Source organism: Pseudogymnoascus destructans, assembly GCF_001641265.1.
Source record: "Pseudogymnoascus destructans isolate 20631-21 unplaced genomic scaffold scaffold_15, whole genome shotgun sequence".
NCBI classification, from domain to species: domain Eukaryota; kingdom Fungi; phylum Ascomycota; class Leotiomycetes; order Thelebolales; family Thelebolaceae; genus Pseudogymnoascus; species Pseudogymnoascus destructans.
In genome coordinates this window covers 638,914-661,594 of record NW_020167534.1, presented here as the reverse complement: position 1 = coordinate 661,594, position 22,681 = coordinate 638,914, and the positions used below count along the sequence as shown (strand labels likewise).

Here is a 22,681-nt window from a genome sequence, read left to right as displayed (position 1 = left end):
TTTCCCTAATAAGGTACGTACTTTTAGGTTGATATCCAGGTTGATATGGAAGTGACTCGGCGGCACTATTGAATTATCACCAGCGAATTCAGGACAAAGGCGTTGATTTTGAACAAAGCAATATATGGGTGGTTTGGAACAGAAAGAGACACATTTTATTAACGAAAGTTGATATCGTCCATCCACGGATCCATGGCGTCCAATACGCCCAAACAGCTTCCATCACTAGCACCCTTCCCTGAACCTGAGTGGAGAGCACATCTTGTGCCTGAAGAATGGGCAGCATGTCTTGAGGCCTGGATAATCTTGGTTGAGGCCAATTTATCTCTGTCTCCTCAAAATTTTGCACAGGCTCTTGCCAGCGATGAATATTTAGCGGCTTTTGTTACTTCATATACCAGGCAGCTCGCACTGTTATCACCTGACGTCGACTCCTTCGGCGATGTCGGGAAGTCCAAAACACTTAAGAAGAGCGTCTTCTTTCTCATAAATAGGCTGCTGGACTCGGAGCCGCCTCCGGAAGCTCTTCTTAAATGGACATTCTTGGCGGACTTTGCGAAAGCGTATGGAAAGGGCCTTTCGAATAAGCCTCTCGCCAACCTCTGGAGGAAATCCCCCGAGGCACTCGCGTTACCGCTGGGCAACTTTAAGTCTCATCTTACAAAAGATCTTGAAGTGGGGCTCAAAGGTAAACCTGCAGAGGTGGTACAGACGTTGAAGCGTCTAAACCATCTCCTCTATGTGTCTCCCGATACCGCTATTTTCTTCATCAGCGGATCTGATTTCCTCGATGCTTTAATATCATGTTATAAGCTTATGAATCCACCCTTACGGAAGGCTATCATTTCAACGACATATTTGTGCCTAATCACCTTGACCGAGGGCGAGAAGCCAAGGTTTTCTCAACTTATTGACCAACTATATTCTCTACAAGCTGCAGCGGAAGCTCACAAGGCGGGTCCGACAAACGTCAATGATTCTCTCGTCGCAGAATTAGTAACAGCTACTCCACTCTTAAAGCAGGTCAGGGACCGCATAGAGCAAAGCGGCACAGGCTCCGCTAGAGCGAAGCCTATCATATCGTCCTTGGAGAGCTTCCGCAAACCAAATGCTACACGCCCTAAACGAATCATCAAACGGAAGATTAATAAAGGAAAAAAGAAAGCAGCCAATTTTGAGAATGAACATGGCCATGTAGCAGGTCCTGTTAACATCCACCTCATCAGCCTGGTATCTCAAGTCCAAGATCTCTTCCCAGACCTCGGCTCTGCATTCATAGTAAAGCTCTTGGACGAATACAACGAAGACGTTGAAGTTGTGATATCTCATCTTTTGGAAGACTCTCTCCCACCTCACCTCAGAGGGCTCGACCGTACAGAAGCACTCCCCAAAGCTGCGTCCGGTGAATCGACTCTACCACACTTGTCGCCTCGTGCTACACCACCACTCGCCCCTACCCGCCGCAATATTTACGACGATGACGAATTCGACCAGCTGGCCGTCTCTACCTCGCGGTTATATTTCAGCCGCAAAGACGCCGACAAGACTGCAGACATTCTCAAAGACCGCTCTACAGTGCCCAATGCAGCAGCTATTCTCGCAGCCCTTGCAGCATTTGATAGCGATGATGATGAGAGAGATGACACATACGATGCTGCCGATGTGGGAGGTGCCGTAGACGCAAACAACACTGACGAACTGCGAGACCAACGGACAGAGATGGATGATGCGAAGGATGAAGTGCTCTTCCGCGCATGGAAGATGAACCAAGCGCTGTTTGGGCGAGATGCACCGACGAGGAGGGGCAAGGAGCGCGCGAGTTTGAAGCAAGAGACTGGCATGACAGATGAGGCTATTGAGGGCTGGGGAATCATGTTGTCTCGCGACCCACGCAGGCTGCGCCAGCTCGAAGCGAAGATGTCGAGTTTCAGCGGCCAGCAGAATCAGTTGGCACCCACTAGCTGGCGTGCTGATTCTGGGACTGAGGGTACAGATGGTAGTGATGTTGATGGTGGGAATCGAGGTAGAGGAGGATTCAGGGGCCGAGGAAGGGGTATGGGTGGGAGAGGTATTGGTGGGAGAGGTAGGGGGGGAGGGTCTAGTGTTGCGGGACCACCTGGGCAAGACACAGACAAAGCGCGAGAAAGGAAGGACCAAAATAAAGGGAGGGTGGCCAATCATAACCGGAGAGACCAGAGGGCGAGGAAGGTGGCGAGGGCAGGGTTTCCAGGGTAGTTGGCGGCATGTCAGAGGGGAAGTTGCTGTGGGAAGTGGGCCAGGAGAGGCGTGCTTTACATATAGCTATCCAAGTTGGGTGTGGAAATTTCCTACAATCTAGGTAGATGTCCATACACAGTAGAATAGACTATGGAAATAAAGTTCAAAATAGACATCTTAAAAACTAGAAAGCCTTGTATCCGACATATTCCAACGTCCCTTTACTATAAAGCCCCAAAGAAATCTTTAAACCTCTGCACTTTTGCAGGACGCCTCTTCTTTATAGACCCAAACCCAGGCCGCTTATTAGATGATGGCGGCGCCGTAGAGGACCTCGCATCGGCAGGATTTGAAGTCGGTTGGTCTGGGTTTGGTACTTTATCCGGTATATGGGTCCTCAAGAAATGCCAGGTCTTGGTGCGAGAAAGGTTGTCGAACCTCTCGCCAAGTTTCCTTGGGCCCAGAAGAATGCTAACTATCGGTATGGTGCTGATGATAGATTTAAAGGTATCTCCTATGCTGACAATACCTGGCCCACACTCCTTAACTCCAGCAGCACGGAGATCACGATCAAGCCGAAGATAGGTAAGACCGTGGAATTGATCGAGGCAGTGCACATCCCCATCAGTAACAATATTTGACATGGGCAGCCCCAAAGACTCGGAAAATAGGTCCCAGTCAGTCTTCTGCCACGATTCGCCTTGTACAAAATCATCATACTTATAAACCCGGCCCATGCGGTTTTGGGGGCCGCCTTGCTTTACCCCAGACAGCCAATGGGTTGGAAGTCTAGTAGCTTCCAAAGCAGCGAGGAATTCACCTTCATTCTTGGATGGAAGTGTTGTTACTTCGCAACCATCCCATGATGTTGGATTATTGGCACCAAAATTCATGAATGGCATATGCCATACCTGCTTACCCCAGTAATCGTAAGAGTAATTATCATCCCGCGGGTTTACCACATTGATGGTATTGCTGAACTGAGTTCCGATTAAATATGTTTTTGAATCGCAGAGGGCTTGCCAGCCCTGCTCCTTTGCTTTGACGGCGACAGATTCGCTCATACCCTGTGGACCAGGGTATACTAACCCCAATGCCGGGAACGAATTGAAGTGCCTCAAGCTACTGTCGGTGAGACCACCTTCGAGAACATGAAATTTGAGGACTCTGAGCACAGAAAAGGCGCCGTTTTCAACCGCGAGCTCTGCCCAAGCTCTCAGAAGTCTATCAGGAACAAGCCTCTCTAATCCAAGCTCCAGAATTGATTTCTCGGTTTCATAAATTTGCAAAATTCCAAGATTGACGACGTCAGCTAGGTTTACCAGGTCGTGGATTGGATACCATGCTGTAATTGTCAGAGATGTCAAAAAGTCAAACGAAGTCGACGTGACAGGCCCTGCGTAGAATGATAACTCTGGACTTGGTGATTCAATTTCTTGGCGGTAGCGACGAAGCCCAAGTTCTGTCACAGTGTCACGCTTCTCAGAAAGTAGTCTCTTGGAAATCTTCTTCCAAGTGTCCAAGTTCAACTGGGCCCTACATCGATGATAAGCGCACTATTAAGCTTGAAGAAGCTTAAAAGACTAATATATATCCATGATATAGAAGACTAATAACTGTTCGTCACATACCTTTGGTTGATGGCCGCCCACATCCCTTCGACAGTAGAGAGTGGGAGCAGATCTAAAAACCCATCCGGGAAACTGCCCAAAGGACCCAACTCAGCGAATCTCCCTTGGGCTACCCTCGCAGCTTCCTCAAGAAGATGCAGTGGAATGTGCTTCAAGGTGTTCGGTGGCAGAGAATGCAGATTAGACACCAATACTTTGATAGAAATATCGAATAATTTCCTGGGACCTTTTGCAACTATTTCTCCACCAGAACGGTTCTGTTCGACTACTTTGCAATAGTTTCTATATGCAGATGTTTCAGAGCTCCTGTACTTCTGACAAAGCGCGATTGGAGTCTTTTTAGGCCAATTCCGAGCATCATTCTGGCTTTGAATTAGGGCGATTCGCTCTTCAAAAACCTGGCCTGTCCTTTCATCAAACATCGTGTATCTCTGTGATTATTCCTCCAGGGCGAGGTAGTTAACGGACAGAGAGAAACGATCACAAGCCGTTTCGGTGCCATGCACTCACATCATGTGGAGTTGAGCAACTGTACTGAGTTTTTGAATGTTTTGAATTACGGAAGACTGTCAAAGTTGTCTATGGTGCTGCTTCATCGGCGCTTAATTTCTTGCAAGTGTTGACAGTAAGCGCGAGGGTTTATCGACTAGTTACAATTTTTAATCATTTTATAATAATTTCAAGAGATAGATAGTGGCGCAAAAACTCACTTGCCTTCCCTCACCAGGTGTTTAACAGTTCTATAGTTGTGGGTGTAGAGTTAATTATAGGCACTACCACCCATGATATTGAACCCAAGTCGTTATCGTTAAACTTGGCTTGCGGGGCCTTCTGGTAACTTAATTAACCTACTCTTCTCCATCGACGACTAACTTTACCTCCGCATTTCCCTAACTACCAAAACCGCTCGCAACTATCTTGGCCACGCTATACATGTTCTTCACATATGAATGGTCGTGCAGATAACCTAGGCATCGTGGCCTGCGTTTAGTTATGCTGAAGAAGGCTGGAATTGCTCTGTCATCAGCATGCGCGAAAGGAATTGGAGCTTCCACAGGAGCTTCGTCGTCAGCTACGTTAGGACTTCGCCAACAAAACGAATCATTCACTAGAACTTCAACCATCCCGCCTGAAGTTACAGGACCTAGGGCATATGCTGTAGTGGCAGATGGGCGCAGTAGAGATGCGCCCCATCCAACCATCCCATGGCCCGAAGTCAAGTCAACCAACGCGGTTCCTACACCCTACGAGATCTTTAACCAAAAGAAAGGATCGCCGTATTCAAAGCGTCGTTTCTACGAACTGGTGAAGATTTACCACCCAGATCGACTCAGCCAGAGCCGCTCCTATGACGACGAGATATCGGACGCAACGAAGCTCGAGCGATATCGGCTTATTGTGGCCGCGAACAACCTGCTCTCTGATCCTGCCAAGAGAGCTGCATACGATGCGTATGGGACAGGATGGCAAGGAGAATCAGACAAGGCTACACAACATGGCAGCTGGGCCCCACCATATTCTGGCAGAAGTGGGGAGGGTGGCCCTGGTGGACCAAGATACAACGCGACCTGGGAGGACTGGGAGAAATGGCACCACAGGAACGAAAAGCAGGACCCGATATACTTCTCCAATGGCGTGTTTGCGGTATTAATTCTTTTATTTGGTACCATCGGATTTGTTGGACAGAACAGGGTGGTCGACAACTTCTCCTCAAGCTTGACACATCAAATCGATGCGCTGCATAGGGATATGAGCCAAGAACTTATGAGGCGACGGAGAGAGGCCTCTATGAATGCTAACAAAGATGAGAGAGTGCATGAATTTTTGAGGACACGAGACCAACTGGCCCATGAGGCTGCGAACCCTCGTAGTGAACCCACCCAGAAACTACTACCACCCGCTGATGTGCGCAGTAGCAAATGATACTGAGAAGAAACATATCTGGCACGTATATCACTTGGAATGGGAGCAGAAATAGAGCACTGGCTTTACTGTATTTATATAATTGGGGTCATATTGGCACATGGGGCTTTACGGGACTGATGAGGATAGAAGCATGGAAGGCGTTTGTAAATATGACAAATGGCGGCGTAAGGCTGCAAACGGACGAACATAGACACGGCTTAGTTTGCTGAGAAACTACTGTCCGTACATATCCAATATTCATAGCTGCACTTGCGTGGGGTTTTCACGGCGGCGTTTAGCCAAGAAACTGTGCCTCAAATACTCATCATCGATGTGGAGATCTCACACCCCCACTATAGTAACCTTGTGGGTGGCGGCACCGCCACGTCAACATAACATAAACACCTTCACATCACCACATACAAGCTGGCTTCCTCAATTCGAACTGTCTTTTATATATCCGCCATATTTGTCCTTTTTGCTGGCACCTTGGTAACGATTTTTGGGAACTATTTGCCAGAGCCTTTCAGAAGAAGTGAATACTCATCTACACCAATCAAGATGAGCGGCAACTACAGATCCGTTGCATACTTCGCAAACTGTATGTTGTTCAACTACAATAGATGCATAGATGAGACGCTGATCAGTATTAGGGGCTATATATGGCAGAAATTACAACCCGCAGGACCTTCCAGCAGATAAGCTCACACACGTGTTATACGCCTTCGCCAATGTTCGACCGGAGAGCGGGGAAGTGTAAGTAGTCAGTTTCCATCAGCATTCGCATCTTTCAAAGCATATGCCCAATGTTTACAGTTGTAAGACTGTGTTTTCAAAAGGCATAGTTTATGTTCCATTTGCCTACGCGTTTTCCTTTCATGTCTTTGGGTTAACGCCCGAACTGCCCCTCAATTTATACCCCGCACTGCGTCAACGGATATACGAAGCTGTTACCTTTGGGATAATTACTAAATGTTTGCAGCTTCTTGACCGATCCCTGGTCCGATACAGACAAGCACTATGAGAAAGACTCCTGGAACGATGTCGGGACTAACATTTACGGCTGTTTCAAGCAACTCAACCTCCTCAAGAGGAAGCATCGCCACCTTAAGATCCTCCTATCCATCGGCGGCTGGACCTACTCCTCCAATTTTGCTGCACCTGCATCTACTCCTGAGGGGCGCCAGGCATTTGCCTCTAGCGCCGTAGATATTCTCAAAACCCTCGGCCTCGACGGGATAGATATCGATTGGGAGTACCCAAAGTCCCCCGAGGAAGGGCAACACTACGTACTCCTACTAGAAGCTGTCCGTTCCGCACTTGACGCTTACGGCTCATCCCTCTCCGCACCTTTCCACTTCGAACTCACTGTCGCCAGCCCCGCTGGCGAGCAGAACCTCAATAACATGGATCTCCCAGGCATGGATCGCTATCTGGACTTCTGGAATTTGATGGCTTATGACTTCGCTGGCTCATGGGATACGAATGCAGGCCACCAGGCCAATGTATTCCCATCCCAGAGCAACCCCGCCAGTACCCCGTTCAGTTCTCAGAAAGCCATAGACTACTACACATCGCATGGAGTGAGGTCGGACAAGATCGTCTTGGGCATGCCGCTGTATGGCCGGGCATTTGAAAATACGGATGGACTCGGGAAGCCGTATAGTGGCGTCGGGCAGGGGACTTGGGAGAACGGGGTGCATGATTTCAAGAAGCTGCCACTGGAGGGGGCGGTCGAGAAGTTGGATGAGGAGACCGAGGGCAGCTATTGTTACCATGAAGAAAAGAGGATTTTGGTTACCTATGATACGGTGGAGGCGGCAAGGAGGAAGACGGCTTGGATAAAGAAGGTGGGCTTGGGCGGTGCGATGTGGTGGGAGAGTAGCGGCGATGGTGAGGGCGATAAGAGCATCATCAAGGCCGTTGCGGACGACCTTGGGACGTTGGATCAGAAGGAGAATTGTTTGGAATTCCCAGAGACGAAGTACGAGAACTTGAAAAACGGATTCCCAGGCGAGGAGGCTTGATATGGTTAGGATAGAGCCTTGGTAAATAGGCCATTTGATGAATCGATGTTCTGGACATTACGGGCGAAATAAATCAATCGAAGTCACGGGGGCAAAATATGAAGGAACAATTAAGGTTGGTAGCAACTGTATTGTAGTATTCTATGATACATATTCCACCACACCAGAAGCTACTTCATCCATTCCAGACCTTGACAAATGCATCTAAGCCTTGTTCTCGTTGTCGAAGATGTAGGTAAGGTGGCAACGGCCGCAGTACTGGCGGTCGTGCATGGCCGCCATGAAGACACCGGCACCACACTGGAAATTTGTCAGTAAATGGTTCATGGATCATTTGAGACAATGAATAACTTACGTCGGGAGCAGGGCACTCGCGGCGGAGACGCTCGATCTTTCCATCACCATCCACCTTGTAGTACTTGAGCACAGCCAACTTGGTCTTCTTGCTCTTGTGCTTGATCTTCTTTGGGGTGGTGTACACCTTCTTCTTGCGCTTCTTGGCACCTCCACGGAGTCTCAGGACCAAGTGAAGGGTGGACTCCTTCTGGATGTTGTAGTCCGAAAGGGTGCGGCCGTCCTCGAGCTGCTTGCCAGCGAAGATCAGGCGCTGCTGGTCCGGGGGAATTCCCTCCTTGTCCTGGATCTTGGACTTGACATTGTCGATAGTGTCGGACGACTCCACCTCAAGGGTGATAGTCTTGCCCGTCAGGGTCTTCACGAAGATTTGCATGACTGCCTGTGAAGCGCCAGTCAGTATATCGGCTTCGGTGGCGGGGAACGAGAAGTTGTAGGTTCACAACTCAGCGTTCGTAATTGTGTTTGCTGATTGTGAAAGCCTTGTCGTAAAGACAAGGCAAAGGGAAAAGTAAATTGTTCTCACGTACCTAGACAACCTTATTGTCTTCCTGAGCGGTCGCAAGTGGGTTGGAGAGGAAGTTCGTTGATCTGGGACGATGGATCGCGTATAATTTTGGGTCGGTTAGGGTTAGCCACACAACTTCTGTGGCGGGGGTTAGTCAGCAAGCGATAGGGCAAATGCTAGTGAGAAACCCTTGTCATCTCTGAAATTATTGAATTTGGGACGACAGGACGACAACCAACCTCGACAACCGCGACAACTCGACGATTTGAAATAAAAAACATTTCAGTAAGCACCGACTGGGCAGTGGAACTTATAACAGCTTCTAATTGAATTATTAGAATCCGCAAAAATGGTCAAGAAGCGCGCGTCCAAGTATGTTTCCTCGAGTGGTTATCACCATCGCATTGGACAAGCCAAAGAGAACCGGAACTAACGACGAGGCCTATAGTGGACGTAACAAGAATGGACGTGGACACGTCAAACCGATCCGCTGCTCCAACTGCTCCCGTTGCACCCCAAAGGACAAGGCAATCAAGAGATTTACCATCCGCAACATGGTCGAGTCTGCCGCCATCCGTACGTTCTTACCTCACGACCTGCTGCGACTCTATCTCTGTGTGCGAACGATTTTGCCAATACCAGTACAACAGAGAAGGGACCAGAAGGAAGGACCCATCATTTGCCATGGACAAGACGCTAATAATTCGCAGGTGATATCTCGGACGCTTCCGTGTTCCCTGAATACACCGTTCCCAAGATGTACCTCAAGCTGCAATACTGTGTCTCTTGCGCCATTCACGGCAAGATTGTCCGGTATGTCAATCCTTGAGATGAACCTTGGTCGAACTTCGGGCGTCGAACTTCGGGCTTCAACCCTTAGATCCGCCTGTAGTAAATAAACGAATATTTGTACTGACATGGTGCCTATAGTGTCCGCTCCCGTGAGGGTCGCCGCAACCGTGCTCCTCCCCCACGTGTTCGCTACAACAAGGACGGCAAGAAGGTCAACCCCAACCAGGCTGCCGCCAAGACCACCCAGGCTTAAATGCTGATTAGGGATGGCGAGCGAGGTGCTTGTACAAGGGAATGGAGTCAATGGTGTGCTTCGTAGTTGATAGTACCAATCGATTGCTTTCTGACACTTAACAACTCAGTTGACAATGATGCAAGACTGTGAAATGAACTGAGACTTATAAAAATAACGCTGCAAAGTATACGCTTGACCCCCAACGCACCGGCTCTAAAATCCATCCGACACAAAATGAAGCTGGGTTATATTATTATCCCGCTTCACAGCTCCTCGACCACCTTACTCGTTTCCTTCTGTTCAGATTTCACGCCTCCCAATAGCTCCGTGAAATCTTCAACAAGAAGCTGAGCGACATTCTTGCCCATTAAGGCACTCGTCTCCATCGTGCTTATGAAGCTCTCGATTCCAGCAGTATAATATAGCCCTCGTGCCAATTCGATGTCTTCGAAGGCGACCCTTGGGTATTCGTATGGATAACTGTTCCAGACATGCGGGTAGAACCAGGTTATGTCGTCGTTCGGGGAAGCTAACAGGCTCTCGACTTCGGGTACTGCAAATACACGTTAATAAGATATAGAGACCATAGACTTGGAAGACTTGCGTGTGATCCCAAATAGGCTTCCAAGAAACTCCTTCGTGACAGCCTCGGAAGAGAATATTTTATAGATGAACTCCTTTCGGCCTGACTTGGGATGAGTGACGGTGCGGAGAGCACTGACGCTGAAGAAACCCGCTTTTCCCACAATATCCGTCCTGCTCGTCGGATCGTCAGAGGGCGACAGCGTGGTATACACCGTTGTAGGCACGACGTCACCAGGCTTCAGGCCAAAATAGCTACCATCCAACTTCAAAAGGCGTTGTGAAGAGAGTAGCATGCAGCTGAACATATGGTATCTCATCAGGGGTCTTCTCAACGAGGTCTTCAGAGAGCTTTAGACCAGAATATTGGAATGGCGCTGCAATCACAACACTATCAAACTTCTGTTCCGATGCTACAGCATTCCGTGCAGCTTTTGCGGGCTTGCTCGTAAGAGTATACCGTGCACTGTTCTTTTCCAGAGACGAAACGGCGGTATCGAGGTAGACTGTTGCCCCCGACGCATTCAGCATGCGGTCGAACATTTGCCAATTGCCACCTTTAACTTGAGTGGCACCATCGGTAGCCATAGAGACCATTGTTTCCAAGCCATGAATGACCCCTAGGTTCTGTAGGTAATTGATGCGAGTGAAAGCTTGGATAATGTCTGTGGTGAAAGGTGGGTAGACAGAGTTAGATACCAGTAGCTGATCGCCAGTGACACCAGTGGCGCTGATAAGATCCAATTCTACCACTCTCTCTGACAGTGACCTAAATGGAAAGAAAGGTGGCTGGTACAGCTTCAAGAACTTTGCAACAGTAGCCTTCATCAGCTTGTTGGCGAGGATCGGGGACATCCCATACTTTCAGAACATTTTGACATTATTCCACCACTCCCACCCTCCTGATGTCTGCAATAAAACGAACTTTTCGCCATTCCAGATCCCAATAGTCTCATGTTGTTCTTCGTCGGCGAGGGGATTAAGATCGAGGCCAGACTCTTTGGTGGCGTTCATGAGAATTTCATTGACGGAAACGAAAATCGAGGCGCCCAACTCAACAGGGTGACCCGGGTCATTGTAAGCGTTTACAGTTGTTGACCGGCCACCAACGTATGACGAGCGCTCAAAGACTGTTATGTTCACATCGATGCCTTGTGCCAGCTTGTGGAGGTGTAGGCTGTGGATGAACCAGCAGAACCAGCGCCTATGGGTTGGAATTAGCTTCTGTATGTGAATTCCAATGTTATACTGTAGAGTTTATAAAGCCCAACTTATGCTCGGAGAGTTCCTGACAAAAAGTGGTATCATTAGAGCACGTAGTTCAGGGGCTCATAGTAGCATCAGAGGAGTAAAACGTGATAAAGCAATTTATAAACCCTATCTGGAAACTATCATAATCCATAGAATCCTGAGTGACAGACAATCAGGAATGTGAGTGGCACACATATCATTGCAAAGACTAAGCATGTGCCAGCGCGGTGGGTGTGAATTGACCCCTCAAGAGGTGGGGGATATGATTGAAGGTCATATATCAGAACTATGGGTCAATTCTGCTTGACGCCTTCCGTTTGAATCCTCAAGAAAGAGAATATACGTAAATAATAACGCGATATAGACTTTATTAAATAAAGTCACGCACCTATAATCGCGATCTGCTTGACATCGCTCGTCGCGTCTGATTCCACAGCATCAACTTGGGTGTGGAAGGGCCAGAAGCCGGCCGTCACTCCGACGATAAAGGGCAAGGCCAACAGGCTCGGCCTTATTTGCAAAAACATGGTCGTAGATACCGCTTTGGTAATTCAGAATGACATATAGTTAATTGCTACGATTAACATAAAAACATACTCCGAAGCAGCTGAGATACGAAAGGGTGATCACGTGATTATAGTCCATGCGTGCGGCCTAATCCGGTATAGAGGCTTTTTGGTGAATAGTCGCGAGGCATAGAAATTATAGAACGCGAATCGACGTGTGTAATAGCTGAAAGCAGCTATTATCAGCCACACAAAACAGGACATCTGCCTCGATATAAATTTTAGAACTCTGCTCCGACCATCAAGATGTCCGCAGCACAGCTTCTGAACCCCAAGGCCGAGTCGAGAGTATGCTTATCCTACCCCCCGATTCACACCAGCTTGCTAATAATTTAATAGCGGAGAGGAGAAGCTCTCAAGGTCAACATTAATGCTGGTGAGGGTCTGCAAGATGTATTAAAGTCGAACTTGGGTCCCACGGGGACAATAAAGATGTAAGAGACAAACTCAAAAATACGACGAATGGCTGCTAACTTCTATTTTAGGCTGGTTGATGGTGCAGGTGGAGTACGAACCCCTCGTTGGAGCTATACTTGACGGAACTGACGAATATATCAACAGATTAAACTCACAAAAGATGGAAATGTTCTCCTTCGTGAGATGCAGATCCAAAACCCTACGGCAGTTATGATCGCCAGAGCAGCGACCGCTCAAGACGATATCTGTGGAGATGGCACGACCTCCGTTGTATTATTAGTGGGAGAGCTTTTGAAGCAGGCCGACAGACACATCTCGGAAGGACTGCACCCCAGGGTTATCACCGATGGTTTCGAGATTGCGAAGAATGAGGCGCTTAAGGTATGGAATTCATTGAACGGGTGGCATCATTTCTTTTGCTGACATATTTGCAGTTCTTGGACGGCTTCAAGCTCGAGAGAGAAGTCGACCGCGAATTACTCCTTTCCGTTGCACGCACTTCCCTGTCAACCAAGCTCAACTCCACCCTCGCCAACAAGCTTACTCCAGATATCGTCGATGCTGTTCTTGCTATCTACCAGGCACCAGCGAAGCCAGATTTACATATGGTTGAGATCATGAAGATGCAGCACCGTACTGCCTCTGAGACTCAACTGATCCGTGGACTCGCTTTGGACCACGGTGCACGCCATCCTGATATGCAGAAACATGTCGAGAACGCCTTTATTCTGTCATTGAACGTCAGCTTAGAATATGAGAAGTCCGAGATCAACTCCAGCTTCTACTACTCCAGTGCCGAACAGAGGGATAAGCTCGTCGAGAGCGAGAGGCGTTTCGTGGATGAGAAGCTTCGCAAGATTGTTGAGCTTAAGAAGGAGGTTTGCGGTGATGACCCAAAGAAGGGTTTCGTCATTATCAACCAAAAGGGTATCGACCCTCTCTCCCTCGACGTTCTCGTCAAGAACGGTATCTTCGCCCTCCGCAGAGCCAAGCGCAGAAACATGGAGAGGCTTCAACTCATCTGTGGCGGTATTGCACAGAACAGTGTTGATGACCTTTCCCCTGAAGTTTTGGGCTGGGCAGGCCGTGTCTATGAGCACCAACTTGGTGAGGAGAAGTACACATTCATTGATGAGGTTAAGGACCCGAAATCCGTCACCCTCCTCATTAAGGGACCCAACCAACATACTATCACCCAAATCTCGGATGCGGTGCGTGATGGTCTTCGCAGTGTTTATAACATGATCGTTGATAAGAGCGTTGTTCCTGGCGCGGGAGCTTTCCAAGTTGCTTGCGCCGCGCATCTCAACAGCGATGCGTTCCGCAAGACAGTTAAGGGCAAGGCGAAGTGGGGTGTCCAGGCTTTCGCCGATGCGCTCTTGATCATTCCCAAGACTCTGGCTGCCAACTCTGGCCACGACGTCCAGGATTCCCGTAAGTATTCTCCTCTCTGCCAGCTATATGCAGGCTTTAAAGTTATATGGGACTCGTAAACTAATATTGACCAGTGGTTGGCCTCCAAGAGGAGTACGCCGACGGAAACATCGCCGGCCTCGACCTATCATCTGGTGAGCCGATGGATCCAGTTTTGGAGGGTGTATACGATTCGTTCCGCGTGTTGAGAAACTCGGTGGCAAGCAGCTCTGGTATCGCATCGAATCTGTTGTTATGTGATGAGATGCTGAAGGCTAGGCAGATGGGCAGGCAGGGAGGCCCTGGTCCGGGAATGGATGAGTAGAGAGAGTTTGGCATTGTCATGAGGCGCTAAAGAATACGATAAAAACTCATAGATCTTAATAGCGACCTCCAAATGATGTACAATAACTTACAATAGCAGGATTGTAGAATATATAATATGAAACATCTTGTAAATGACTCGTCTCGTGTAGAATTCCTATTCTGTGACCACTATATCAATCATTTCCTGCAAGTCTCAATCCCCTTATAGAGCTGTGTCCTGATTGAAGCTAGAAACAAATCACGTCGGGTTTATGGTCAACAAGCTAACCATTATCAATATCCGTCATTTGGCAGCTAGATTCCTTTCAATTTTATTCAAATTTGATCGGTAGGTATATATCTATATCAGACAACTTCTTCTTTAAGCTTCTTTACCTCCCCTTGAATACCGGTAGCCTCTTCTCCCTGAAGGCCTTGAGCGCCTCGTCTCTATCCTCCGTTGCCACAACGGTCTCATACGCCTTGTTCTCCATATCCTCCCTGCACCACGCCGTTGCCTGAATCGCAGCCCTCGCTGCCACCGGGCCTCCCGAGCAGATCTCTTGTGCAAGTCTAACCGCCTCGCTGAGGGCCTCCTTTCCAGCCCTCTTTAGCAGAGTCTTATCCTCCTCTCCCTCTTTTGTCCCCTCCTCCTCCACAACCTCTACCAAGCGGTCCGCCAACCCCAAGAAATATGCCTCCGGGGCGCTCACACGTCGGCCCGTCAGGATCATATCCCTCGCGCGGTTCTGTCCAATAACAGCAGGCAAACGGTAAGTGCCACCAGCTCCCGGAATTATGCCCAGCCTCGTCTCTGGCAGTCCCACGATAGCAGTCGACGCAAACACACGCAGATGCGCACACAGAGCCAGCTCCAAACCTCCACCCAAAGCCATGCTCGACACAGCCGCAATTGTCGGAATAGGCAGCGCCGCGAGGGCAGAGAATGTGCTTCGCAGGTTCGCGAGGAACGCACTGGTTTCCTCCTGGCTCATGCCCGCGCGCTCCTTAAGATCTGCTCCAGCGCAGAAACATGTCTCTACCTCGCTGGTGAGGATCAGGGCGCGTGTGCGTCCGCGTTCATTGGGGCCTGCGGCGCCTCCGTATGTCTTCGCCAGTGGAATCTCGTTGCCCTCGGAATCGTACTCTGCGGCGATCTCGTCGATTTGAGCACGCAGGTCTGCTAGAAGAGAGCGGGAGAGGGCGTTGCGAGCGGATGGGCGATTCAGGGAGAGAACGCGGATGCGGCCGGTGGAGGGCGCTGGGAGGTCAGTGACGAGGACTTGAGGCCCTGCAGGTGCGGAATAGAAGCGGGCAGTTGAGGGGCGTGCGAGGAATCGGAGGCTGCGGGCTGCATTGCGGTGAAGCAGAGGGAGGATTTGGACCATTGTGTGCAAATTTATGGTGGGAGATCGAGGTTGAAGTGTTGTGAATCCCAATATCACAATAATTGAAGGCTCAGAGTGCAAGGCTGACTGACGTACGGTACGGACAGTGCTTTCAGGCAAAGTTGCCGAGGCTAGTCCCGAGGCTAGCCGCCACCATCCGCAAGGCTGAGATATATGATGGCACGAACACCATCGCGGCATCGACTCCGGTGCCATTGATTTAGTCTCAGCTGCACGTTAAAGATCTAGTTTATTGCCGAAGAAATGGATGCCCCTTCGCTATCACCCGAAGCTATTGCGTTTGCTGCTCGGATTTATGATGCCGTACGTGCTGGGCAGATAGACCTCTTTGAACAAGCCCTACCGGCTGGGTTACCTGCAAATATGACAAATGAAAAGGGGGATAGTTTAGTGAGTGCACCAGGTCATACTTTAATGCTTATTTACCTTTTGGTTCTCCCAGGTGTAAAAGTAACACTCTACGCTGCTTTTGCAGCATTTCTCATTCTATGAACCTATCTATTATGGCATAGCTTTTATCCCCGGAAACACATTTACCAGCAACTAACAATTTGGAGGTCATGCTAGCAGCCTATCATGGGCACTCTCAACTCGTCAGGCTTCTTATTGCCCACGGAGCGAACCCAAATTCTCTAAACGACCGAGGCCAGTCACCTCTTGCCGGTGCGGTCTTCAAGAATGAAAGCGAAGTCGTCAAGGTAATTTAACCCCTCCCTCCAATCACTTATTGCCTTTCGATTTGCTTTCACTTAGATTACATCCCTATGAATTATATATGCAGATCCTTACACAGCAACAGGCGTTATTAGAAGGTGGCGCAGACCCAGATCATGGCGACCCGAGTGCAATGATGGCGATAGTGCTATTCAAGAAGGAAGAAAGGTGGAGGAAGTTTTTCGAAGAGGCGCCTGGCAAAGGGAAGGCGGTTGCCCACCAAGTTAGTGGTCACTTATGAATCATGGAAAGTAGCAGATTATGTTCTATGTTACTATCTATGTTCCAAGAATATAGCCCATCATGAATGCTCATCGTCACCATCGATGCTCATCATCCAAACTTTTGCCCTGAGCCTATCCACAACCTCCTGCCGAACCCACTGCATCTCTCTACCATCTCGCTGCATCATGCTCGCCCACTCAAACAGTAATTTTAGACCTTGCAACCTGTCTCTCTTCCCACTGTGAAGCGTTGCCTCCTCTAGGACCAACCGCGCATCCACCAGCGTACCTTCGGTGCTCGTGTGAGCTGCTCGTCGTCCCACTGAGCCCTCGGGCGGAATAACAAGAGCTCGTTCCGCCGTTGTCAGCATGGAAAATGCTGGTAGCTCAAATAACCACTGCAGAGGATGTTGATCTGCCCCGTCTGTATCATCAAGGGCCTGAATGGTAGCGTGGAAAGCCGCCGCACTTGAATCATAGGCAGGACGTCTTCTTACGTATATGGTTTGTGTTGACTTGAATGCTTTCAGGTGATCAGGGTTCTTCTCAAAATCGAGCACAACGTTCCAGAATTCTCGACTCTCGGTACCGACGGAGATTATATGGTCGATTTCGGGGAGGAGACAAGGTGCATGTCTTGAGACCGAAGGGTTGGTGCCTGTGGTAAACTTATCCGTGCGTAGAGAAATCTCGAGTGGGATGGAAACAGGCATGTTGGTATCGATATCGCGTGCTACCACACACCTTGCTTCTGTTGCTAGAACCCAGAAGTGGCGGAAAGCTTGAAGATGAGATTTGTTGTCCAAGATCGAAGTTGGGAAGAGTGGGTAGAAAGCAGCCATAAGAGCCGCGATCGCAAGGTTCGATGTGCCAAATGTGTGAGTGCCGCCAGCAAGAAACAAGGCACCTATTGCAACGTGCGCTGCCAGGTGGCTGCCATATGGTGTCTCGTTGTCGTCGCGGCCACGCAACACTCTAAGACGCCTGAAAACAACGAGATCGCCAGATCCAGCCATCACCGTAGCTGCACAAAGTGCGAGAAGGTCTTGACAGTTCCGAATAGTATTCCGTGCGAGCTTCTGGTCATAATTGGAGGCTGGAAGAGCACATATGCGCATAAATTGGTCCAGATAGTGGACAAGGAGGTCTCTGACGCGAAGATCTCCGGTTCCACTGTGTCGTAGAGCAATACTGAAGCAAAGGCCACCGAGTATATTGTAAAATGGTAAATCTTCGGCTGAAAGATGACGGACGCTGGTCAGGCTATTCTTGAATTTGTACTGTCTCGGCAAACTCTTCTCAATCCAGGACGCAGTTGCTTCAATTTTGCTCCACATAATCAAATGTGTTGCAAGTGTGCGGAGCAGGAATGTGTCGGGCCTGATATAATCAAATTGAAGAATGGAGCTTGGAACGTCGATCTTCCGTGCTAAAGCATGATCTTCAGACTTCATAAATATGAGAGCAATGGCTATAACTGCACCAGCGGTTGCTTTGTCAAGGACGTGTACTAAGTTAACTTTCTTGCTTCCAACGGCAAGCTTCAGTAGTCTCTCCGTTAATTGCATATCATGTAAACCTCGAAGATCAAAACCTTTCCCTAGGTTGATGAACCCGAGGGCGAATCCCGCTGCAAGCCTGTAACCTTCATTTCTCAGGGGCTCATCCAGCACTTCAGTTTCAACATGCTCAATCTCCGAGAGCATGATTTCGCTCATCCGGCGGTGCTGAGTGTTGCAGTATAGGAGACCAATGCCCATGATGCCGGTAGTTTGCGTCAGAGGAGAGAGATTAAGCTCTGCAGCTCCAGGAGGTAGCATTCGCGTAACGTGTACCGAGAGTAGACGGGTAATAAGAGAATCCATCGTCCCAAGATATGATGCTGCCAATCCCAACAACAGGCCAATGGATGTCATAGTATGTTTGGGGGTGAGGTATTTGAAGGCAACCCATTTCGCCACACATTTAAGATGGCCGTTTAATCCGAGTGCAAGGAGGAATCCCGCATGCCGATTGCTTAATTCCTGAGGCTTGTTGAACAAGATCCAAGAGGTATCTATGCCTCTTGCCTGGCGGGAGATGCCCAAGCCAGCCGAGACGCCGGCATGGAAAAATGCCCAACACAACTTCTCCTCGGTAAATGCATTCTTATCGACCCCAACGGTGTTATTGGCTGGCTTGAACACACAATGAAGGTTAAACCCTCCGATTGGAAACTTCTCTGTCAAAAGGGGTACCCGTGCACTGAAGTACAGTAGTCCTCGCCCAGGCGGCACCGCCAATGTTCGGATCGCCAACTCCTGCACATGTACCTTCTGTGCCTCTAGTAAATCGGACTCGGACCAGCCTGGTTCCGGTTCGCAGCGGGCCAAAGTGGGTTTCGACGTGTTCAGGATTTTGGCCGCTTCATTGAGCCGCCTGTCATCCTTGAAAATGAGCCGACTGATTGATTGCCGATCAACTTCTGCAGAGCCATCAAAAGCGCCCACAGTCTCCTGTTCCGAGAGTGATAAACATATGGAATGAACATCATTACTGGACTCATGGGTTGGCGCTAAGGGGGATGCGTATGCAACCCTTCTTCGTTGTTCGGGAAAAAGGAGCATGTTAACATCTTCTCGTCCGACGAGACTCAGAAGCTCTCTTCCCCAGGAGACCTGAAGATGACTTTGACACTCGATTAGTGCCTCTCTGAAAGGTATGAGAAGAGCCTCCGGAAGGGTATCTAAAATATGCGTGGTGAAACCAGCTGCGTAAAGAGCTTCCACAATCTCAATTGACGACGCGCTCGGATGCACAACAGTGAACAGCTTCCTGAATAGTGACGTCCGTGGTGTGATGGACGACGATTCTTGCTCAATTATAGAGCCACCATTATTATATGTCCTATTTTTGACATCTGTAAGTGCCATAAATGGCGTGTTTATCTGTACAGTTAATGACCTTTCAATCCAGTCGTAGATAGACGGCGGAAGAGAAGGCTGAGCTAAAACTGTGGCATTTGCTATAATATGTTAACGCAATCTTTGTTAAATGGCGGGATATGCTTACTAGGATTAAACGCAATGCCCTCAGCCACAGCATCTTCAATGTCGTACGAGTCTGCCCAGTCATTCCAGCCTATCCACCTGCACATTTGCGACAGTACTGGTGCCAGGCTGGGATTTCCTGTAGTCAACGAGTCGACCGTTGCGATATTCAGTTTATGTTCTTCATGCAATAGGTGTAGTCCAGAGATGATTTGAGTAAGGGCATCCTTCCGAAGGTCTGGACTCTGCCTATGGGCAGTGGGTAGATATCCACCAGTCCCGACAGCAGCATCTCCCAATGCCGTATTAAGATAGTCTTGAGCAATATTAACGTGTCTTTGCAAGAAGCTGCTTTCATCACCCAAAGCCTTCGGCGGAGTCGTGGGGCCAGGTTTGTCTTCTTTTCTCAGCCAGTCCCACCCACCTGTGAGAGCCCAAGACGGAAGTGAATTGCTCATGGTGCAATTGTGATGGAGTATGTCATCTACATCCTTTGTAGCTGAGTCTACAGTACGGCCAGTCCGTACAGAGCCAGCTCTGGGGTTTCGCGGGCTAGCACGGAGAGGCTTTGCTCGAAACGGCAGCACAAGAATAAGAAGGGACACAACGAGAGCACTCCATTCGTCGTCGCATCCAATGTATGGTTTATCAGTAAGCCACTGCCGAATGTTCCACCATCCAGCAAGAACGGCTTCTCCGCCCTTATTCGGCAGCACGTATTTGCAAGCATCAAGGACATTCTTCACAAGAGGAAGTCGAGCCTCCATCCGTAAATGCAACTGATGGGATCTCCCCTCTTCATCGACAATGTCCACCATCCCACCAGGCAATGGGTTTCTTAGGCCACGTAATGCTCTAGGCCCGCTGCTCAACATTTTCGTCCGATTTTCTTCGGGTTTGGTGCGAGGCTGGCCATTATACCCGAGGCTTAAGATGTTATTCATTACCAGGCTGCCTGGAACAGATATTTTCATCAGTAATCCCCAGGGCGCTTGTAGTGTCAGTTCGCCGAACCCATCTGTTGTCTCCGACAGAACTAGAATTCGGGAAATTCCTCCGTCAAATACTTTGCAAGCATCTATGACATGGTCTGCCCTGACGACATCGCCCCAATTAACAACTGGCTCCTTGCTTCCATCTACATTCTGTTTCTTGGCTTTTGGTGCACCCTGAGGTGTTCGATTCTTTTTACTCAGTGTTGAATTGAGGGTAACAACAACAAATTTCTTCTCCTCGGGATCGAGTATACAGAGGAAAATTTGGTTTCGTTGCAGGGAGCTTGATGGAGCAGCCAATGTGAAAACTCGGCATTGGCTCTGCGCTGGTTTGTGTTGGGTTGAGTACCTTAAGTTGCTGCGTTCGGCAGGTATAGATTCGATCTTCGTGAATACGATCTCCTTCCTGAGAGCCTCGAAGTCTTCATCTTCAAGTCCCATACTATGAAAACCTTCAAAGTCCCCACCAGCCTTCAGTTCCTCCAGAAGATCATCAATTGGAGCTTCAAGAAAACTATTGACACTGGAATTAAGCGGTAGCTGGTTCGAATTTGAATTTTTGAATCCTTTGTGAAATCCAAAGCTGGCCCTGCCATTGTGACCCCCCATGGAATCTACACGCGGATTAGGCTGTTGTCCCGCGGTGCTCATTTCCGAGAACATGGATCGGTCGTGAGATGCCGAGGCCGACAGGTCGCCTCTTGCTAACATTGAGCTCACACGTCTTGATTTTCTCCTCGGAACACCGTTGATTTCTGAGTCTGGATCCAGAGAGGAAACAAAATCGACATTCTGTTCGACTGCACCGTCTTCTCGCCTCTTGGAAGGCTTCATTATGCTAATACCAGCACCGGCGCCCCCAAAGCTCTCTCGAAAGGTATGTTGGGTATTTGCAACTGGGGTTGTTGCACCGGTGCCTGGCATGAATGAGCTTCGCCGTCGAGGCTTCACATCACTCGTCGTGGATGGCTTTCTAATAAGTGGTTCTTCTTGGTTCACATATTCCATTGTCCAGACTGTATACATGCTCGTCTCTCGATTCAGAGTGACAACAAGCGTAACTGAACCCTCGGCATCCATATTCGTTTCAGTAACTTTATGAGGATCAGTCACATGGATAATTTCGTCAGCAGGGTCTATAGCTACAGCCTTCAGCAATGACCTCCTGGCCCCGTTAACCTTAGCAGATGTCACAACGAGACCTAGTTCCGCGAGGGGATCCGTGAGCGAAAAAAGTCGGGGCCAGCGAGAGTCATCTTTGCGAGGCGGAGACTGCCACAGGTCACCCAATAAAGATGTCGGCGGCAAATTAAGCTGCTGTGGAGAGCCGAGGCTTGCAATAGAGAATGTAGATTGGATTGAACTAGCTGCGGACCATGGTTGCGGCTGAGAAGTCGTAAAGGAATTTGGCGGGACACGAGGAAATTTCAATGACAGTGGCGCCAGCTTTTCGGACTGCAGTTTCCTTTGAAGGATAAGCCCATTTGTAGAGGCACTTGCATGCTCGACTTCGAAAGGTAGATGGACGATATGGCTCGTGCCGGAGAGGAAGTAGATATGAGCTTGTGTCCTCAAAAACACCACCAGGGCTTTTGACCTGCAGTGCTCTTCGCCCAGTGTACTCGTTTTTTCCGCATCGAAGTGATGGAATTTGGAACTGGCGAAAGCTGGCTTATTTTGGTCCCTTTTCGCGTGCTCTGTCGAGAAACTCGTAAGAAGTGCTTGGGTGACTGGTTCGTCTTCAATCTCAAATCGAAAGCTCTTTCGGACGATTCCACCTCGACACCAGACGACACAAGTTTTCGTAGTGATGAGTTCATCGTATCCAGCAATTCCTTCGTCGTTATTAGCTATTGTCTGCCACTCATAGGTATCTAGCGCCGGGTCCTCAGACAGCAGATGCTCCTGTTGTAAGTATTGTAGAGCCGTGGGGTAATGAAGCCCCAGTGAGGTTACCGACGCCATGGCTACGAAGCCTCAGTTAATTCCATCCGCGTTTATCAATCTAGGCAGATTTAGATGTAGCATTTTAAAGACTTGCGGTCACCGGGCATGCTGGTAGTATGAAGTGAGCTCTTTCCACGATTGTTCAACGCGTCTGTCGCG

At 49.1% G+C, this 22,681-nt stretch overlaps 12 protein-coding genes across 12 annotated transcripts; 6 read left to right on the top strand and 6 right to left on the bottom strand.

Moving 5' to 3' along the window:
* Positions 1 to 49: 49 nt before the first annotated feature.
* Positions 50 to 2,392, top strand: VC83_04732 (uncharacterized protein). Its single transcript, XM_024468360.1, has one exon. It carries the CDS (start codon positions 193 to 195, stop codon positions 2,233 to 2,235), a length of 2,043 nt encoding a protein of 680 aa, XP_024322636.1. The 5' UTR covers positions 50 to 192; the 3' UTR covers positions 2,236 to 2,392.
* A 16-nt stretch (positions 2,393 to 2,408) lies between these two features.
* VC83_04731 (uncharacterized protein) lies at positions 2,409 to 6,509 on the bottom strand. Its single transcript, XM_024468359.1, has 2 exons — positions 3,849 to 6,509; positions 2,409 to 3,753 (listed from the first exon to the last, which is right to left on the bottom strand). Exons 1-2 carry the CDS (start codon positions 4,268 to 4,270, stop codon positions 2,442 to 2,444), a joined length of 1,734 nt encoding a protein of 577 aa, XP_024322637.1. The 5' UTR covers positions 4,271 to 6,509; the 3' UTR covers positions 2,409 to 2,441.
* On the top strand, positions 4,842 to 5,771 carry VC83_04730 (uncharacterized protein; the record flags this gene model as incomplete). Its single annotated transcript, XM_024468358.1, has 1 exon — positions 4,842 to 5,771. The coding sequence occupies one exon, from the start codon at positions 4,842 to 4,844 to the stop codon at positions 5,769 to 5,771; it is 930 nt and encodes a 309-aa protein (XP_024322638.1).
* On the top strand, positions 6,315 to 7,780 carry VC83_04729 (uncharacterized protein; the record flags this gene model as incomplete). Its single annotated transcript, XM_024468357.1, has 3 exons — positions 6,315 to 6,354; positions 6,407 to 6,509; positions 6,736 to 7,780. The coding sequence occupies 3 exons, from the start codon at positions 6,315 to 6,317 to the stop codon at positions 7,778 to 7,780; spliced, it is 1,188 nt and encodes a 395-aa protein (XP_024322832.1).
* Positions 7,781 to 7,892: 112 nt separating this feature from the next.
* Positions 7,893 to 8,700, bottom strand: RPS27A (ribosomal 40S subunit protein S27A). Its single transcript, XM_024473061.1, has 3 exons — positions 8,665 to 8,700; positions 8,136 to 8,516; positions 7,893 to 8,080 (listed from the first exon to the last, which is right to left on the bottom strand). Exons 2-3 carry the CDS (start codon positions 8,508 to 8,510, stop codon positions 7,985 to 7,987), a joined length of 471 nt encoding a protein of 156 aa, XP_024328829.1. The 5' UTR covers positions 8,511 to 8,516; positions 8,665 to 8,700; the 3' UTR covers positions 7,893 to 7,984.
* RPS26 (40S ribosomal protein S26) lies at positions 8,701 to 9,786 on the top strand. The gene is made up of 5 exons (XM_024468356.1): positions 8,701 to 8,927; positions 8,981 to 9,014; positions 9,091 to 9,218; positions 9,353 to 9,455; positions 9,573 to 9,786. Exons 2-5 carry the CDS (start codon positions 8,992 to 8,994, stop codon positions 9,685 to 9,687), a joined length of 369 nt encoding a protein of 122 aa, XP_024322831.1. The 5' UTR covers positions 8,701 to 8,927; positions 8,981 to 8,991; the 3' UTR covers positions 9,688 to 9,786.
* A 720-nt stretch (positions 9,787 to 10,506) lies between these two features.
* Positions 10,507 to 11,106, bottom strand: VC83_04727 (uncharacterized protein; the record flags this gene model as incomplete). Its single annotated transcript, XM_024468355.1, has 1 exon — positions 10,507 to 11,106. The coding sequence occupies one exon, from the start codon at positions 11,104 to 11,106 to the stop codon at positions 10,507 to 10,509; it is 600 nt and encodes a 199-aa protein (XP_024322762.1).
* Positions 11,107 to 11,115: 9 nt separating this feature from the next.
* VC83_04726 (uncharacterized protein) lies at positions 11,116 to 12,029 on the bottom strand (the record flags this gene model as incomplete). Its single annotated transcript, XM_024468354.1, has 3 exons — positions 11,116 to 11,455; positions 11,746 to 11,788; positions 11,891 to 12,029. The coding sequence occupies 3 exons, from the start codon at positions 12,027 to 12,029 to the stop codon at positions 11,116 to 11,118; spliced, it is 522 nt and encodes a 173-aa protein (XP_024322825.1).
* A 193-nt stretch (positions 12,030 to 12,222) lies between these two features.
* On the top strand, positions 12,223 to 14,357 carry CCT6 (Subunit of the cytosolic chaperonin Cct ring complex). Its single transcript, XM_024468353.1, has 6 exons — positions 12,223 to 12,356; positions 12,408 to 12,502; positions 12,554 to 12,575; positions 12,630 to 12,866; positions 12,920 to 13,919; positions 13,994 to 14,357. Exons 1-6 carry the CDS (start codon positions 12,315 to 12,317, stop codon positions 14,221 to 14,223), a joined length of 1,626 nt encoding a protein of 541 aa, XP_024322760.1. The 5' UTR covers positions 12,223 to 12,314; the 3' UTR covers positions 14,224 to 14,357.
* Positions 14,358 to 14,528: 171 nt separating this feature from the next.
* On the bottom strand, positions 14,529 to 15,776 carry VC83_04724 (uncharacterized protein). The gene has a single exon (XM_024468352.1). The coding sequence runs from the start codon at positions 15,590 to 15,592 to the stop codon at positions 14,597 to 14,599; it is 996 nt and encodes a 331-aa protein (XP_024322748.1). The 5' UTR covers positions 15,593 to 15,776; the 3' UTR covers positions 14,529 to 14,596.
* VC83_04723 (uncharacterized protein) lies at positions 15,774 to 16,596 on the top strand. The gene is made up of 3 exons (XM_024468351.1): positions 15,774 to 16,003; positions 16,171 to 16,311; positions 16,413 to 16,596. The coding sequence occupies exons 1-3, from the start codon at positions 15,857 to 15,859 to the stop codon at positions 16,566 to 16,568; spliced, it is 444 nt and encodes a 147-aa protein (XP_024322564.1). The 5' UTR covers positions 15,774 to 15,856; the 3' UTR covers positions 16,569 to 16,596.
* Positions 16,597 to 22,674, bottom strand: APC1 (Anaphase-promoting complex subunit 1). Its single transcript, XM_024468350.1, has 2 exons — positions 19,603 to 22,674; positions 16,597 to 19,555 (listed from the first exon to the last, which is right to left on the bottom strand). The coding sequence occupies exons 1-2, from the start codon at positions 22,538 to 22,540 to the stop codon at positions 16,629 to 16,631; spliced, it is 5,865 nt and encodes a 1,954-aa protein (XP_024322563.1). The 5' UTR covers positions 22,541 to 22,674; the 3' UTR covers positions 16,597 to 16,628.
* Between the last annotated feature and the right edge of the window lie 7 nt (positions 22,675 to 22,681).